Source organism: Trachemys scripta, chromosome 15, assembly GCF_013100865.1.
Source record: "Trachemys scripta elegans isolate TJP31775 chromosome 15, CAS_Tse_1.0, whole genome shotgun sequence".
Classification (NCBI taxonomy): Eukaryota; Metazoa; Chordata; order Testudines; family Emydidae; genus Trachemys; species Trachemys scripta.
Window position 1 is genome coordinate 3,339,405 of NC_048312.1, and position 15,730 is coordinate 3,355,134.

Consider the following 15,730-nt stretch of genomic DNA (forward strand, 5'->3'; position numbering starts at 1 on the left):
CTGGTGTCTCACCAGCTCCGTGTCCAACAGACCACCCCAAAATGGACTCCTCCCCCACATCAGCGGGGGCCTAGAACTGACGCATCGCTGGAGAATGACCTGCCCTCCCGTGGCGGGTCCCCTGGCGCAGGGCTGAGGCCAGCTGGCTGGGCAGAGAGCGGGAGGCTGGATGTCTCTGGCAGCCCCAGTGGGAAGGGGGGACCCCAAAGGCGACTCACAGGGGGCCCCCTCGGCTCAGCCACGGGAGCGGCAGCACTCTGTGCCTGGCCACCCCGCGACCTCAGCTGGGTGCCTCTGCCCCACTGCACCCTTCGATGCCACTCTCAGGACTCTGCGCTGGTACACACCAGTCTGTGCGGGATTGCCCCATCGGGTCACACGAACATTCTCACACGCAGTCACGGTGTACGTGCCTCACACATAGAATCATAGAACTGGAAGGGACCTCGAGAGGTCATCTAGTCCAGTCCCCTGCACTCAAGGCAGGATTCAATATTATCTAGACCATCCCTGACAGGCGTTTGTCCAGCCTGCTCTTAAAAATCCCCAGTGATGGAGATTCCACCACCTCCCTAGGCAATCCCATCACACACTCACGCTCCTGGTTACTCCACCACTGCTCAGGCCTATACCTCTGCTCGCCCCACTGGCTGTTCGCTCACTGCCTGGGGGAGCAGAGCGGCTGCCTCTCCTCAGGCCTCTGGCCTGGCTCCCTGTAGCTGGCTGCCCGGTGCCCAGAGCCCGGTTCTGAGGGTGGCGGGGCCGAGAAAGGCTGACGTCCGTCGTGCTCTCTCCCCTGCCAGGCGAGCTGCCCCTCTCCCTTGCCGCATGCACCAACCAGCCGCACATCGTCAACTACCTCACGGAGAACGCACACAAGCAGGCAGACCTGCGGCGTCAGGACTCGCGGGGCAACACGGTGCTGCACGCCCTGGTGGCCATCGCTGACAATACCCGGGAGAACACCAAGTTCGTCACCAAGATGTACGACCTGCTGCTGATCAAGTGCGCCAAGCTCTTCCCCGACACCAACCTGGAGGCCCTGCTCAACAACGACGGCCTCTCACCCCTCATGATGGCGGCCAAGATCGGAAAGATCGGGGTAAGGGCCTGCCGTCCCGTCCCCCTCCAGCTGCTGCTGCAGGGAAAGGGCAAAACCAGCTCCGCCAGCCCCAGGGTCCCAGCTAAATACAGGGTGGGACAGATTGTTACGCACAAGGGGTTAACGCATGTTGCAAGAAACCACTTAAAATGAGGCAGGTTTCCTTGGAGGAGGAGGGCTGGTCGGGCAGCTCTGGAGTGACCTTTGCCCCGGGCGCTGTGCGGTTTTGGTCTGTTAGCATTGTCCTGCGGGAGTTTCATGTGAGCGCGCAGGGATGGTCTGGTTTCATCCGCCTGGTTGTTGGGGTGCTCGATGTGCTGGCTGAGACACCACATGCTGGGATAGGCCCGGGCAGGACCCCTGGGTGCTCGCTCGCTCACCCACCCACCCACAGCAGGGGCTGGTTCCCCTGATTGTCCCAGGGTGTGCTGCTCTGGGGAGTGACTTTGGGCCTGGCTGGTTTGTGATTTAGTGACTGCCTCCCCCTAGCGGCTGGTCGCAGTTCTCCAGCGGGTTTGTGTGTTTAAGAAGCTGCTCTGGAACCTTACAAGACAAATGGCTCTGTGGCGAAGGAGTCCCTGAACTTGGGCATAAGGGTAGCAGCCCATTAACAGGCTTGGTTAATGAATCATAGAATAGCAGGGCTGGAAATCATCTAGTCAACCCCCTGCTCAAAGCAGGACCAATCTCCAATTTTTACCCCAGATCCCTAAATGGCCCCCTCAAAGATTGAGCTCACAACCCTGGGTTTAGCAAGCCAAGGCTGAAACCACTGAGCTATCTCTCCCCCTCCCCCTCAGGTGTCTTGACTGCGCCACTTCCCTTCTCTTCTACCTTGTCCTCCTCCCCCCGCACTGTGCAGCTGGGAGCACGCTGCAGTGCTACGTGGCGGGGGGCATGTGTGAGTCTCCAGTTAAAGACACGGAGATTGTGAAAGAACAGACGCTGTATGATGTTACTCCTCTGGAAACAGGGTGGTACAGCCGTGCCGGTCACTGCTGTGCCTTTCCACCCAGAGAACAGGGTTCATGGGGTCCCCAGCACCTGCCCCAGCACCCCCTCCCAGCCACTCTGCGGCAGCATTGTAGGGGTCCCAGCTCATCATGGTCAGGCAGAAAAGTTACCCCAGGGCCTTGAGGAAATGAGGTGCTAGCCGGGCTGGTAAAACAGGTGTGGGGTGGAGAGGAAGCAGGGGAAGAGCGTCCATCACACAGTAATTGCTATGGGAATATTAAAGCCAAATCTTTCCATGCTGGCCCCTGATTCTGGCTGGCTGCCACAGTCATCGGTGCTCAGCGTGGGACACTCTGGGCCGGCGTGAAAGACAGTCAGAGGCTCGGCCCCTCTGAAAACCTGGGCCGAAGTTGGGTGCCCAGAATATTGGCCTGGACACTTAGAGCAAGTGGAACCCCCTGAACCGGCTGCTCAGGGCTGCAGGGAGAGTGGGGGGCTCTGAGCAGAGAGCGGGGGGCTCTGAGCAGTGTGTCCCGGTGCCCGGCTGCTCAGGGCTTCAGGGAGAGCCCGGGGCTCTGAGCAGCATCACTTTCTATATACATCGTGCTGTGGGTGACCATCCCCCCCCGTTCCCCAGATGTTCCAGCACATCATCCGCAGGGAGATCACGGATGAAGACGCCCGTCACCTCTCCCGGAAGTTCAAGGACTGGGCTTATGGGCCCGTCTACTCCTCGCTCTACGACCTCTCCTCACTGGACACCTGTGGGGAGGAGGTGTCTGTCCTGGAGATCCTAGTGTACAACAGTAAGATTGAGGTGAGCGCTGAGGTGGCACCAGAGAGGCAGGCAGAAAATGGTGGGCACGCAGCCTGATGTGGGCTTGGACTGCCGAGCAAGGGCCCATAGGCATGGCAGGCCCCTTGCAGGACCCAGCCCCCAATGCCTCGGCCATTGTGAACATTTCGGGAGGATGCAGCCTGGCTCATGCACAGACACGACTCCAGGCCAGGCACGGTCAGCGCCACCCGTCTCCATCCCCCCGGCCGTGGGCACAGCCAGCACTGCCCTGTCTCCATCCTCCCCCGGCCGCAGACATGGCCAGCGCCGCCCCGTCTCCCTCCCTCGGCTGCGGGCACGGCCAGCGCTGCCCCAGCTCCATCCCTCCGGCCAAGAGCATGGCCAGCGCCACCCCATCTCCATCCCCCACTGGCCGTGGGCACAGCCAGTGCCACCCCATCACCATCACCCAGCCGCGGGCATGGCCAGCGCCACCCCGTCTCCATCCCCCAGCCGCGGGCACGGCCAGCGCTGCCCCGTCTCCATCCCCCCGGCCGCCCCATCTGCTCAGGCGTAGCCCCGCCCCCCACCCTGAGCTGACAGCCAGTGTGCCGGGTTGTTGCAGAACCGCCACGAGATGCTCGCCGTGGAGCCCATCAACGAGCTGCTGCGCGACAAGTGGCGGAAGTTCGGGGCCGTCTCCTTCTACATCAGCGTGATCTCCTACCTCAGCGCCATGGTCGTCTTCACCCTCATCGCCTACTACCGCCCCATGGAGGGCACGGTGAGGCTCACGCCGCCCGGCCTGGCGGGTCCCTGGGGCTTGGGGCAGCTGGTGTGGATCTGTGCGGGAGCAGCGGGTTCCCACTGTCCGGCTGTACACAGAGCTGAGCTTTCCGGGCAGTCCCTAGCGGTTCCCCCAGAGCCCAGCCCGTTTAACGCCCAGGGGTCTCCCTGCCCCATGGGAGCTACAGCCCACGCCAGGGCCCCGGCAGGCCGGGCCAGGAGTCCAGGGAGACAGGCCCGGCTCCCACCTCCGGCTGGGATCCCTGCCTCTAGCAATGGCCAATGCCTGACCCCCGTACAGGAAGGTGAGCCCGTCTGGGTGTCCCCGCCGGGTGTGTCCTGGGCAGCGTCTGGCTCCCGGCGCCTGGGAGAGGGGAGGGCTCTCGTTTCTGCCCCGGGGCAGGCTGGTCATGGTGCTGGGGGGGGGGGAGAAGAGGGAGCATGGCTCTGTAGGAGGCCATAGTGCTGGGATTTCGAGGTAACGTTCTCATCACCGTATCCCGGCTCTGCAGCCGCCGTATCCCTACACAACGACCATCGACTACCTGCGCCTGGCCGGGGAGATCATAACCCTCTTCACCGGAGTCTTGTTCTTTTTCACCAATGTAAGTGGAAACCATTCACCCCCTTGCACAAGTGCCCCCTCTGTCTCGCACGAGAGCCTCCATGCCCCTCTACCCTCACACGAGTGCCTCTGTGTCCCTCGCACAAGTGCCCCCATCCCCTCGGCCCTCACACGAGTGTGTCCTGACCTCACACAAGTATCCCCCATCCTGCCACTCTGCACTTGCACAGGTGTCTTGTGTCACACACACGTAAGGGGTAGGGCCCAACTCTGAGACCCACAAACCCCGCAACACACGTGTCCCCTGAGAACAAAACACACCGGGCTGCCTGGCCCTGGGAGAGCTCAGCGGCACCCATACCCTTCCCAGGAATCTCTGAGCTGTTCTGCACTGCGCTTGGCAATTGCCCCTTGGGCTGCAGCCCTCAGACTGCTCCTGCCAATCTCCCCAGAGCTTCCCCGAGGTCACGGGTTGGGGCAAGGCAGGAGCAGAGTGGGGTGGGGTGGGCCATGGGGCTGGGAGCTCTGATTCAGGGTATTTAACACACCCAAAAAAGTCCTCTGAGGGCCCGCTCCCAGCGGGTGTAAACCGTCTGCGCTCCATGGAAGCCGGTGGTGCTATGCCATGGGGCCACACCCACTCGCACGAGCAGGGGAGGTGGCCCCTTCCTGCTGGCTGTCTCTTTTCTGACTCTCTCATGGTGCCGGTCCTGGTCCCCGCCCCCGTGGGTCTGGTTTCCCTGCATAGCAGGGGAAGGGTTAAATGCAGAACGAGAGGGCTTTGCATTTACAAATTTCGGATAAAACCTCGTGCTGCCCCCATTCCTGCGGGGCCGGGTGGGGTTGGAGCCTCTTAGCACTGAGCCTGCTGGGCGGCTCCCTTCAACTCCCCTCCTCTGGGTGGAGCAGGACCAGTACTGCCTCCATCCCAGCAAGGACCCTGTGGGCATGCCAGCTCCTCTTGGGATGCCCACCCCAGCCGGACCCACCCTCTGCCTCCATGGATCCGTACGCGCCCCCAGGGTGCCGCGCTGGGCTCCCCTCCCCGAGCCCACCAGGCTCCGGCTCCACCACCTTGTCTTTCTTCCCCAGCTAAAGGATCTGTTTATGAAGAAATGTCCAGGGGTGAATTCGTTCTTTATAGATGGCTCCTTCCAGCTGCTCTAGTAAGTCGTGATGCCCTTTGCCCCTGGTGCACCCCACCCATCACCCATGCGATGTCATCTGACCCCCAGCCCTGGAGATGCATTTGGAAGGGAAGGGGCGGTTGCAGGTGCCCGGCGTGCTGGGATCAGCCGTATTGTCTCGGGGAGATGTCAGCCCAGCCTGGCGCTGATGGAGTCTCCTTTGTAGTGGACAAAAGCGCAGAGGCCTCCCGGCACGCCGTCTCTGGCGCTCTCGCCGGGGAGCCCAATAGACACCTTGGGAGAGGAGACAGGTGTGCGAAGAAATGCAGACAAGATCTCCTCTCCCGGCTGCAGAATTCTCTCCAGCGTCGCTGTGTCTGCCCCCTGCTAGGGGCCGGCTCAGCAGGCCGACATCCCTGCACCTGCAGGTTCACGTCCCAGCAGGGATCTCATCCTCCTGATGGAAATCAGCGGCCTGCCCTGCCAGTGCTCTGTGAGGGTTTCTCAGATGGGAACTGTTGCCTATGGCAACTGAAGCTGCCAGGGCACTGCATAGGGGGTGGTGGGCTTGGTCCGGATCCCCACACAAACACCGCTCTACCTCCTGCTGTGCTCCGCCAGCCCACAGTTGGCTGCCTGGGGGGCCCTCCTAAGGCACTTGGGAAGTTGCTACAGAGACGGGAGCCAGTCCCATTGCTCGTACGGTGCCCTGGGACAGGACTGGCAGAGCGCAGGAGCTCGACCCCCCGGGCTGGTTCATTCCAGGGGGATGTTTTGATTTTGCCTTTGAATCCTCCTGCTCTTCCGCAGCTTCATCTACTCGGTGCTGGTGATCATCTCGGCAGCGCTGTACCTGGCGGGGATCGAAGCTTACCTGGCTGTCATGGTCTTTGCCCTGGTCCTGGGCTGGATGAACGCACTTTACTTCACCAGAGGCCTGAAACTTACAGGGACCTACAGCATCATGATTCAGAAGGTCAGGCAGGGACCAGGCGCGCGCGCGCGCGCGTGTGTGTGTGTGTGTGTGTGTGTGTGTGTGAGAGAGAGACACTCTGGGGCTGTCTCTCACTATGCGTCTGTGCAGCCCCCAGCACAGTGGTATCATAATACAGCTGATCGTGGTAACAGATGTGCCTGGGGCCAGGGCCAGGGTCTCCCGGTGCTTTTAACCTCTGTCCTGGCCAGATTCCAGCCAATCCCGTTCTTCTCCCTAAACTGCCCCAGCGGTTGCAGTTGGATCCCGGAGTCGTCTCCAGGGCCTGTCCTGAACTGCTGCTGCAGACCAAGCCTGGTGGAAGGGATGTTAAACCACAGGCTGCAGGGATTAAGCCAATCTCCAGCTCTTAGGGTTTAGGACGAGACCTTCCCGGGGGCAGATTAACCCAACCGACCTATGCAGGGTTCTTAATACCTTCCTCTGAGGCATCTGGTGCCGGCCTGTCTGCGACAGACGCTTGGTTAGATGGACCTCGGGTCCAAGCCAGCCTAGTAATTTCTATAGTCCTGTGGCATCTCTGTGTGCCGTTAAACAGCTGTGTGACAGGGGGCTGGAGCCAGCGCTCTGGTCACGGAAACACCCCTTAATTCCCCCCAGGTTGGACCTGATGGGGCCTAATTAGTGGATTTGAATCTGCTGGGAGTGGACTAATGAGCGGATTGGCCCATTAGCACAGGAGGTATAAGAAGGCAGAGGAAGGATGCGCAGGGGAGAGAGGTAGGCTACCAGAACAGATCTCTGGGTAGAGAGAGCTCTTCCCTCTCCCCGGCAGAGAACTGAGGAGAAACTGAAGCTGTAAATGATTGTTGTGTGTGGGCAGGAAGGGGGTGGGAAGAGCAAAGGTAAATGAACTGCCCAGGGGTGTCTCTGAGTCTGTGTGGACAGAGCAGGAGACAGGAGTGGGACATGGCCCTGTCATGGGAGCATAGCCCCCCCAGGGCTGGCTGCATTTCAGTGAGTGGCTGCTGCGGGGCTCTCCAGGGACGTAAGGGGCTGGCTCTGATCCCAGCACAGCTAAGCTCTGCCTCTGGGTTTTTTTCAGATCCTCTTCAAAGACCTTTTCCGGTTCCTCCTGGTCTATGTGCTCTTCATGATCGGCTATGCTTCAGGTACGGCACGGCCGTGGGAGCTGTGGAGGGGATGCTAGCTCGGTGTGGAGTGGGGAAAGAGGCAGGGAGCAGGATGGGCCCTGGCGTGATGCTCAGCCAAGCTGGAGAACCGTGGCCCGAGAAAGGGAGAGCACTGCATATTGGCACTGGCCCTTGGCAACCCTTCCAGGCTCTCACGCGGTGGCCGGGTAGACAAAGGGCTGAGTTCTGCCGGGTCGGGGGAGGAATCTCACCAGGGTTTATTGTTCAGATCCCTTGGAACAGGAGCTGTGGGGAATGGCTCGTGTGTCAGCGCAGCGTGCCTCGGGCTGTGGTATAGTGCTGAGTGCCCGAGCTAGCCATTCATTTACCTTCCTTTGCACCCCGGGGCACTAGTGAGGGAGTTACGCAGGGAGGCCAGGGAATGCTGCTCTGACCCTCGGCTTTGGGAGCTTCACTCTTCCATGGGAGATGTGAGGAGCTCTCCAGGCTGGAGTAGGATGAGGGCAGAGCGTGGGGCCCAGGTCCCCACTGCAAGTGCAGGCTCCTGGCAAGGCGGTGCTCGGCTGGCGCTGCGCACCCTAACGAGTCATCCAGAGAGGTGGTGACACTGACTGGTGCCTTACCTTGACTTGGCCAGTTCTCCCAGCTCGGCCCCTGGCTGAGTTCTCTGGGGATCTCACCCATATCCCTCCCCCCTCTCCCGGGCCCAGCTCTGGTCTCGCTCCTGAACCCCTGTGCCAGTGCCGAGGCCTGCAACAAAGACAAGTCCAACTGCACGGTGCCCGCCTACCCGTCCTGCCGGGACAGCAAGACCTTCAGCAACTTCCTGCTGGATCTCTTCAAGCTGACCATCGGCATGGGCGACCTGGAGATGATCGAGAGCGCCAAGTACCCCGGCGTCTTCGTCATCCTGCTGGTCACCTACATCATCCTCACCTTTGTGCTGCTCCTTAACATGCTGATCGCTCTGATGGGGGAGACGGTGGGGCAGGTCTCCAAGGAGAGCAAGCACATCTGGAAGCTACAGGTAAGATCTGGCCAGGCCTTGGCTGCCAGGGGCAGACACCCTGTCAGGCCAAATGCAGGGGGCCTGCTGAGGCCATGTTAAGCTGCTCATAGACTGGCCTCCTCCCCAGAATCCTCCATGCCGACTCCACGCCCTGTCCCAGGAGGCACAGGAGAGAATGGCCGTTTATGGGATGCTTTTAGCGTCTACGGAGCATCTGACGCAGGTGGTGCAGTGGAACCCTGGAGATGGGGAATGGGAGCAGCTGAGGCCTATTGCCCTCCGAGCTGCTGGTGGCCCCCAGGCTGAGATCCATAGCTCTATGCTGCCCAAGCTGGTGATGGCCCATCCGTTAGCATGCATGCCCTGATGAGGACACCGGGTCCGCAGCCCTGGACACTAGGGTGTGTCCACCCCTTCTCCCAGCAGGCACCTACTGGGGTAGCACAGGGGGAAGCTGTGGTGTAGAAAGGGCTCCGGCATTTTTATCGCCACGTTCCCTTCCCCTGCTCAGGGACTGGACATGGAAATGACCTGGCGGGTCCCATCTGGTCCATGACCACCCGCTTGGCCAGAGCAGGAGAGTGGCCTGTTCTCCTGCACTCTAGACTGGGGTGTCTCCCCTGGCAGAGCCTCATGGGAAGGGGGGACACCCCTGCCCTCAGATACACATGCACCTTCCATCGGTTGCATCGGGTGTCACACTCGGGTACGTAGGGGCAGGACTGGCCTGTGCCGCTAACCCAGGGAGACGCTGAACAAACTGAGAAGGGGCAGCCCCAAGATGACCCTGGCTGTGGGGAGCTCGGCGTGATTGTCTGAACCCTTTTGGGGAGCTCAGGTGCTCGAGAAAGAGGCGAAACAGGGGTGTGACGCTCTGGAGCTGAGTGACGCCCGCGTCCCAGGGATCCTCCCTGCAGCGCATGGCTGGCCTTAACCCCAGCAAGATCCCAGCCTGAGGAACATCTGAGGGAGCGTGTGACCCCCAGGGTGGAGTTTCCCACAGTCCTCCCAGGCAGTTTGGTGCCCAGCGCCCATTGGAAGCCAGGGGTCAGATGCCCAGCCCCCCCTTTGGTTCCAGTCTGGCTGATGGGCCTGTGTGCTCCTCCCTGTGCAGTGGGCCACCACCATCCTGGACATTGAGAGGTCCTTCCCGGTGTTCCTGAGGAAAGCTTTCCGCTCGGGGGAGATGGTCACCGTGGGGAAGGGCACCGATGGCACGCCGGACCGGAGATGGTGTTTCAGGTAAGCTTTGGGGGTCAGTGGGGAATCAGGTGGCCAGTAGCTCAGAGGACTACAAGCTCTTTGGGCTAGTGCCTTGCCAAGTGCCTTCGACCTGGGCTCGGACCCAAGCCCGTGGGAAGCCCAAGCCCACCCCAGCCTTGGGCCCGTCCTGACAACACCCATAAACAAACCGAACCGTGGGGCTAGTTAACCTCCATCCTGAGCCCCCTCCCCAGCATCTCCTCCCTCTCCCCTCACCTCCTAGCTCCAAACGGGCTGCGAGCTGATGGGCTCCTGCGGCTGCACTGTTAACGAAGGGTGGGTTCATTTGCATAGGAATGAAGGCGTGAGGCCGGCTCAGCGGGGGCCAGCAGTCTGTATTTAAGCAGACAAGTAAATATGAAGGATGGGACTCCCCATCCCAGGTGTGACAGTGTTTCATGGAGTGTCTCCATTGATTCATAATTAGGCCTCCTTAGAGCCTAGTAGTTTGTACTAACCGGGAGCCAGGCAGAGCGGCCTCTGCCCCTCTGTGTGGGGCTGAATCACTTGTTGTCTTTCAATGGCCGATACGCTCGGCTGCGGCGTGGCTGTAAGTATCGGGGCTGTCCCATGACACGGGGTGCCTCTGGAGGAGTGAGTGGGCAGAGCGCGTCCTGGGGGACCTGTAGGGAAGACAAAAGCCCAGGCCCGACTTCTCCAGAGCTCGGGAGCCTGTCTGCCAAAGGGGTAACCTGGTGCCGTTTAACGGGACGGGCGCCCCCAGCCTGTCTCACCCCGACGTGCTGCATGGGAAGGCTCCAGGCCGTGGGGGCCGCATTGGGAAGAACCCCGGTGCCAGGCTGGTGCTAAATGAGTTGGGACGGGCCCGTGCCATGGCTGGGGATGCTCATGCAGCCAGCTCGCTGGCATCGGCATGTCACCCGGTGTCCCTGGGCTCTCTCCAGATCACTGGGGAGCAGGGACAGCTGGTGCGAGGGATTCCTGGCTCTGGGTACACCCCAGCCCCCCCCATTGCCAGGCTCCATTTGCTGGATGTAGGCTGAGCCCTGCCATTTGCTAAAGGGTCTGCCAGTGCATTGGCTGCCCCATCCCTCAGCGGGCTGCTCCCATCCCCACCACCTCTCCCATACCAGGTGCCAGCAGCTCGTTGGGGAGGGCGGCTCAGGCCTGGGAGAGGGAAACGCAATGACTGAGTCTCCGGCTGGTCATTGCATGGACCATGCACTTAGCCTTGCACAGCCCCACCGTCCAGGGGCACTCACGCTTATCCTGCTGCCCAGATACCGTGGCGATGGGCCTGTGTAAGAGCCTGAATGGGGCAGGACAGAACCCAGAGGGATTCCCTCTGCGGGGGGGGCGGGGCTGGGCTCCAGGGCCTGTCGCCCCACCTCCATTCGTTGCCCTTGCCCCAGGAGTGCCTTCGTTCCCCCACAGGGTCGATGAGGTGAACTGGTCTCACTGGAACCAGAATCTTGGCATCATCAACGAGGATCCAGGCAAGAACGACACCTACCAGTATTACGGGTTCTCCCACACAGTGGGCCGGCTGCGCAGAGGTGAGCGGTGGGACGGGGGACCATGGACTCAAGGCACTGCCCTGGGCTCTGGGGGGAGAAGGGGGGGTTGCCCCTTGGTGGTGCCTTTGGGATCTCATGGGAGTTAAGGAGTCCCATGTTCATGTGCCTCCAGCATAACCTGCTTCGTGCCCTTGGGGGAGCCTCCTTTGGCTGACCTGTAAGCAGGGGGTGTTGGCAAACAGGGATGTTGGGGCAGAGGCCTCCCTGCGTCCCAGCAGGCGTGAAGGACGCTGGCCGGGGCTGGCCGGGCTCAGCAGAGCTACCCGTGCTTCTGAACCGGGTGTGCAGGTGCGGGGGAGTGCGGAGATTAACACAGCCAAAGCTGCATCACAGCAGTGAGCGAGGGGGCCGAGGAAACCGGCGTAGGAACAGAGGCGGGGGAGAGATGAGGGCTGGACGAGCCCACCGGGGTAAAATCCAGACTGGGGGGTGGAGGGAGTTGGAGTTACCGTGCCAAGGTAACTCCCACTAAATGGCCTCTCCCCGTCCCCGTCCGGCAGATCGCTGGTCGAGCGTGGTGCCCCGGGTGGTGGAGCTGAATAAGAGCTCGCAGCCGGAGGAAGTGGTGGTCCCGCTGGAGAACAGGGGGACGTCCGACATGCACGACTGGAAGCAAGGGCATCCCTCAGGCTGGCGGAAAGAGGACTCCCACATCTAACAGCAGGGTCAGGCACGAAGAGACAAGTCAACGCTGGCTCTGTCCTCCGCCCGGCCTCTGCTGCCCACCATGCACAGGCCCCAGCGTGGGGCAGCGGGGCTGATGCGCACAATGCAGGCAGGCAGAAACCAACCAGCAACGGAGCTTCTGAAACAGCCTCCCTCCCACCAGCGGCATGCAGCGCACAGCCGGAGCCCCCTGCTCTCTCCCGGAGCCCTGCGCACGGCCCTTGGGTCCGAACGGACTTGTCCAGCAGGGCCCTGGCTGTCTCAGACACCAGCCGCGGTGAAATAATCATTTTGCTGTTATTTCCAAGCGCTGAGCCCCTGGCTCCACACCCCTTGAGCCTGACCGTCATGAAGTGCAGAGCAGGGCTGTAGAGAGAAGAGGGATTTGCAGGGAATGTTCATGAGATGCTCACAGGACAGCACCCCCAAGCCCTGCGGTGTGCCCATGCCCTGCTCTCGTCTTGCACATGCTGGTTTGTGTGTGCGGGGGCCCTGGTGGAGAGACCGGCCGGTGCTGAGATGCCACGTCACTTCCTGGGCGCCGTGCCAGGGCTGCCCTTGGCACACACTCCCCTGGCTGGGCAGCAGCCAGTCTGTCGGCGTGCAGAGTGTCTCAGTGGGAGCGCCGTGCGTACCCCTGCCCTTGGCACCAGGATTCCAGCTGCACCGGGAACTGCCCAGTGTCCCCTAGTGAGTGGCACCAGTGAGCTTGTTGTGCACATGGAACTCCACTCTCAGCCCCAGCCATGGGCAAATCTCCAGGGGCGCTGGCATTTGCTCCCCCAACAATCGGCTGGGCAGGGGGACGCCATTGTCCAGCCGACAGACAGCAATTCTGTCCGAGCTGCCTCCTCCCAGGAGCCGGTGTTCAAGCCTAACCTTTGCTTTCTGCAAACGTCAGTGCTGGCAAACCCGACCCTGCAAAGCCAAAGCACACGGGCCTAGTGCAGATCCCCCAGCCCTTTCCTAGCCAGGGATCCGGTCTCTGCCCTCCACCAGCTGAGGGAGAGCCTAGAAATCAGCTTGCCCAATGCAGGGAGGTTCCCTACAGCATGTTCTCTAGGCCTTAGATCAGCCTGTTTCCAACGTCCTGGGCAACGGGGCTCCCTCCCTCTCCCTGCAGAGGTTGCGTTCACCTTACCGTGGCTCTCTGAAGAGAAGGCCTGGACAGAGGGACTGGTCTGTGTCTCAGGCAGCTCCCCCCTTCGCCCCGCTCAGTGCCACAGGTGCCTTGCAGGCAAATGGCACGGCTGCCCGTTTCCATGCGCAAAGTGTGTTAATCAGTGACCGTTTCCAGTGCTCGCTCCCGACACACCCCGGCTCTGCAGTGGAACAGAGCTGGAGCTCAGTGGTTTGGCTGCCCCATTCATTTCCCTCCCTGCGCTGGCGGGACAGGGCTCCGTGCGGTGGAATCGCTGTTGTTACCCACAGGGCATTGGCCCTGTTAGCGCCAAGGGGCTTATCCGTCCATGGTCTCCTCCCAAGCACCTGACCTATCCCAGGAGCCGAGGCCACTGGAGCTGGGTGAAGAGTTGGTGAATTAGCTGCCAACAGACGTAGGTTTTATGACTTTGTTTGCAATCAGCTGAGGCACGGCCCCTGTCACCATTACTCAGCCTTAGGGCTGCTCGCTGGCTCTGCCCCGTGCCCGTTGTGGCCGCTACGTGCTCTTTGTAATGCAGACTCGGTGCCGGGTCACTTACGTCACGTGGCATTGTTTCTGCTCCCTGCCTGGATGGTTCCCACGCCCACAGAAATCTTCCACGTTGGTCCTTGAATATTCAGCGTGTGAATGTTTGTGCAAATTCATGCCAGGCACAGTCAGTGTGCAAAGCCATCTGTGCACAAGTACTTGTGTCCCATTTCTTCTCTTTGGAGGTGCTTGGGACCAAAATGTCACTTGTGAGACTGTTCACGAGGAGTAAATCGCGGGGGCCGTGGACAGGCAAAGCACAATCTTGATGTTTACGCAAACGAACGTTTGTCACTGCCATTTGCCAGCCTTTGCCCCGCTGTACTAGAGACGCAGGCAACTGGAGTTTGGGCTCCTTTCTGCCGAACTGTGGGGCATTCCATTCAGTTCCAAACCCCATCTGGTAAAAACCACCGGCGGTAGTGATGGAGAAGGCCTGGGAGCCCCGTTCCTTTCCCTTTGCTTTCCACTGCCAGTGCAGGCTTGTTCCTGGCTGCCTCAGGGATTTGTCCAGCCTCGTTGTAACCGTCTCCTGATGGGCTCCCCTTGAGACATTATTCTCCAGACCGGTAGCTCGCCCCAGGCCAGCTCTAGCCAAGTTTCCAGCCTTAACAAGAGAGAGGAGAGTCAAGTTTTAAAGAAGCCACGAGAACCAGTCTGGCTAGCTCAGGCAGGAGAGCGGACGAGCCAGTATTTTGCAGCACTGACTTTCCAGCTGGTACCTGTGACACCGGGAGAGAGACCCACCTACCCTAAGGGTACATCTACACTACAGGTGGGAGTCGATTTAAGATACGCAAATTCAGCTACGTGAATAGCGTAGCTGAATTCGGCGTATCGCAGCCGACTTACCCCGCTGTGAGGACGGCGGCAAAATCGACTTCTGCGGCTTCCCGTCGGCGGCTCTTACTACCACCTCCGCTGGTGGAGTAAGAGCGCCGATTCGGGGATCGATTGTCGCGTCCCAACGGGACGCGATAAATCGCTCCCCGAGAGGTCGATTTCTACCCGCCGATTCAGGCGGGTAGTATAGACCTAGCCTGAGAGTAGTTTCACCAGGGAGTGATAAAACGGCTGCTAAGCACTGCCCTCTCTCTAGCTATCGGGAGACGACTGTACCATTCCCTGGGAGGGATATTTCACTAGTACGAAGGGGAGCAGGAAAGATGAGCGCATTATCCATTACATCCCCCAGAAGGCCAGTAGTGGCGCCATATACATTTTTGCACAAGATTTATACAACTATTTATTTAGTAATAAAAAACGAACCACGCCCCCCTCTGCCTCCGTGTTTTATTTGCTGATCCCGCTCTGAGAGCGCGAGACTGTATGTGTCCCGGCTCCCTGGTGAGAGATGCAGAAATCTGTGGAATGGCTCATCCCAAGGGTCAGTGGCCAAGAGATGCCAGCTCAGGTTCCTCTCCGTGGCCAGGTGAGCAGTGAATGGGCGGTGCTGGTTTACAAGCCAGGAATCCCTTCTGTTAGCTGACCACTCTAATCTGTGAGTGGCTGGAAGTGGGCCACAGATTCTCTGGTGTTGGCTCATGGTCGCTCATCTTTAATACAGAGCAGAAGGCAGCAGGTTTCATCCTGCAATGCACCATCTTGCTGTAAGTAGCCTGACCCTGGAGCTGTGCATGCTGGGACCTGTAGTCCTCATGGGCCACACCATCATATTAAAGATGACGTAGGATTGTGTCTCAGGCTCCGGGCAATGTGGCCCTCAGAGGGCAAAGACTCTGGGAGCTTGTGTAGCTCTAAGGGTTTCAGATATCGGTTCCTTGAAGACTCATCTCTTCAGGCGCTCCCATGGAATGGGTTCTGCTTGTGCTGTTGCACGGGATCCCAGTGTGAGGGGAAGTCTTATTCCAGTATTTGGGGGCCTTTTGCTGGCTCAGATACAACGTTCTGTATGGTGCGCTTGCCCGACTCTGTGCATCAGCTCCTTGTGTCCATGTGCCAATATTCCTTCGAGGTGGTAAAGGACGTGATGATCCCACGCCTGGTGAGGCTTTTCTTCTCTGGAATGAGGCGCTTTCCTGTCCCGGCTCAGGGCTGGGACTAGAATGGGTTGAAATTTTGCAAATTAAAAGTTTTTGTTTTGAAAAATGGCCAAACCCCCCTCCACACACACACAATGGTCAAAAACTGTAGAATCAGA

The 15,730-nt window shown here is 60.2% G+C and overlaps 1 protein-coding gene across 1 annotated transcript in view; it reads left to right on the plus strand.

The window, feature by feature from the left end:
* Window positions 1-13,350, plus strand: part of TRPV4 (transient receptor potential cation channel subfamily V member 4) — a 38,916-nt gene extending 25,566 nt beyond the window's left edge. The window contains exons 6-16 of the mRNA XM_034791513.1: window positions 804-1,102; window positions 2,694-2,873; window positions 3,460-3,618; window positions 4,133-4,225; window positions 5,278-5,351; window positions 6,123-6,288; window positions 7,352-7,418; window positions 8,111-8,427; window positions 9,524-9,651; window positions 11,068-11,189; window positions 11,711-13,350. Coding sequence (XP_034647404.1) covers window positions 804-1,102; window positions 2,694-2,873; window positions 3,460-3,618; window positions 4,133-4,225; window positions 5,278-5,351; window positions 6,123-6,288; window positions 7,352-7,418; window positions 8,111-8,427; window positions 9,524-9,651; window positions 11,068-11,189; window positions 11,711-11,868 — 1,763 coding nt within the window. The 3' untranslated portion in view covers window positions 11,869-13,350. The remainder of the gene's footprint in view (window positions 1-803; window positions 1,103-2,693; window positions 2,874-3,459; window positions 3,619-4,132; window positions 4,226-5,277; window positions 5,352-6,122; window positions 6,289-7,351; window positions 7,419-8,110; window positions 8,428-9,523; window positions 9,652-11,067; window positions 11,190-11,710) is intronic.
* The last annotated feature ends 2,380 nt before the right edge of the window (window positions 13,351-15,730 follow it).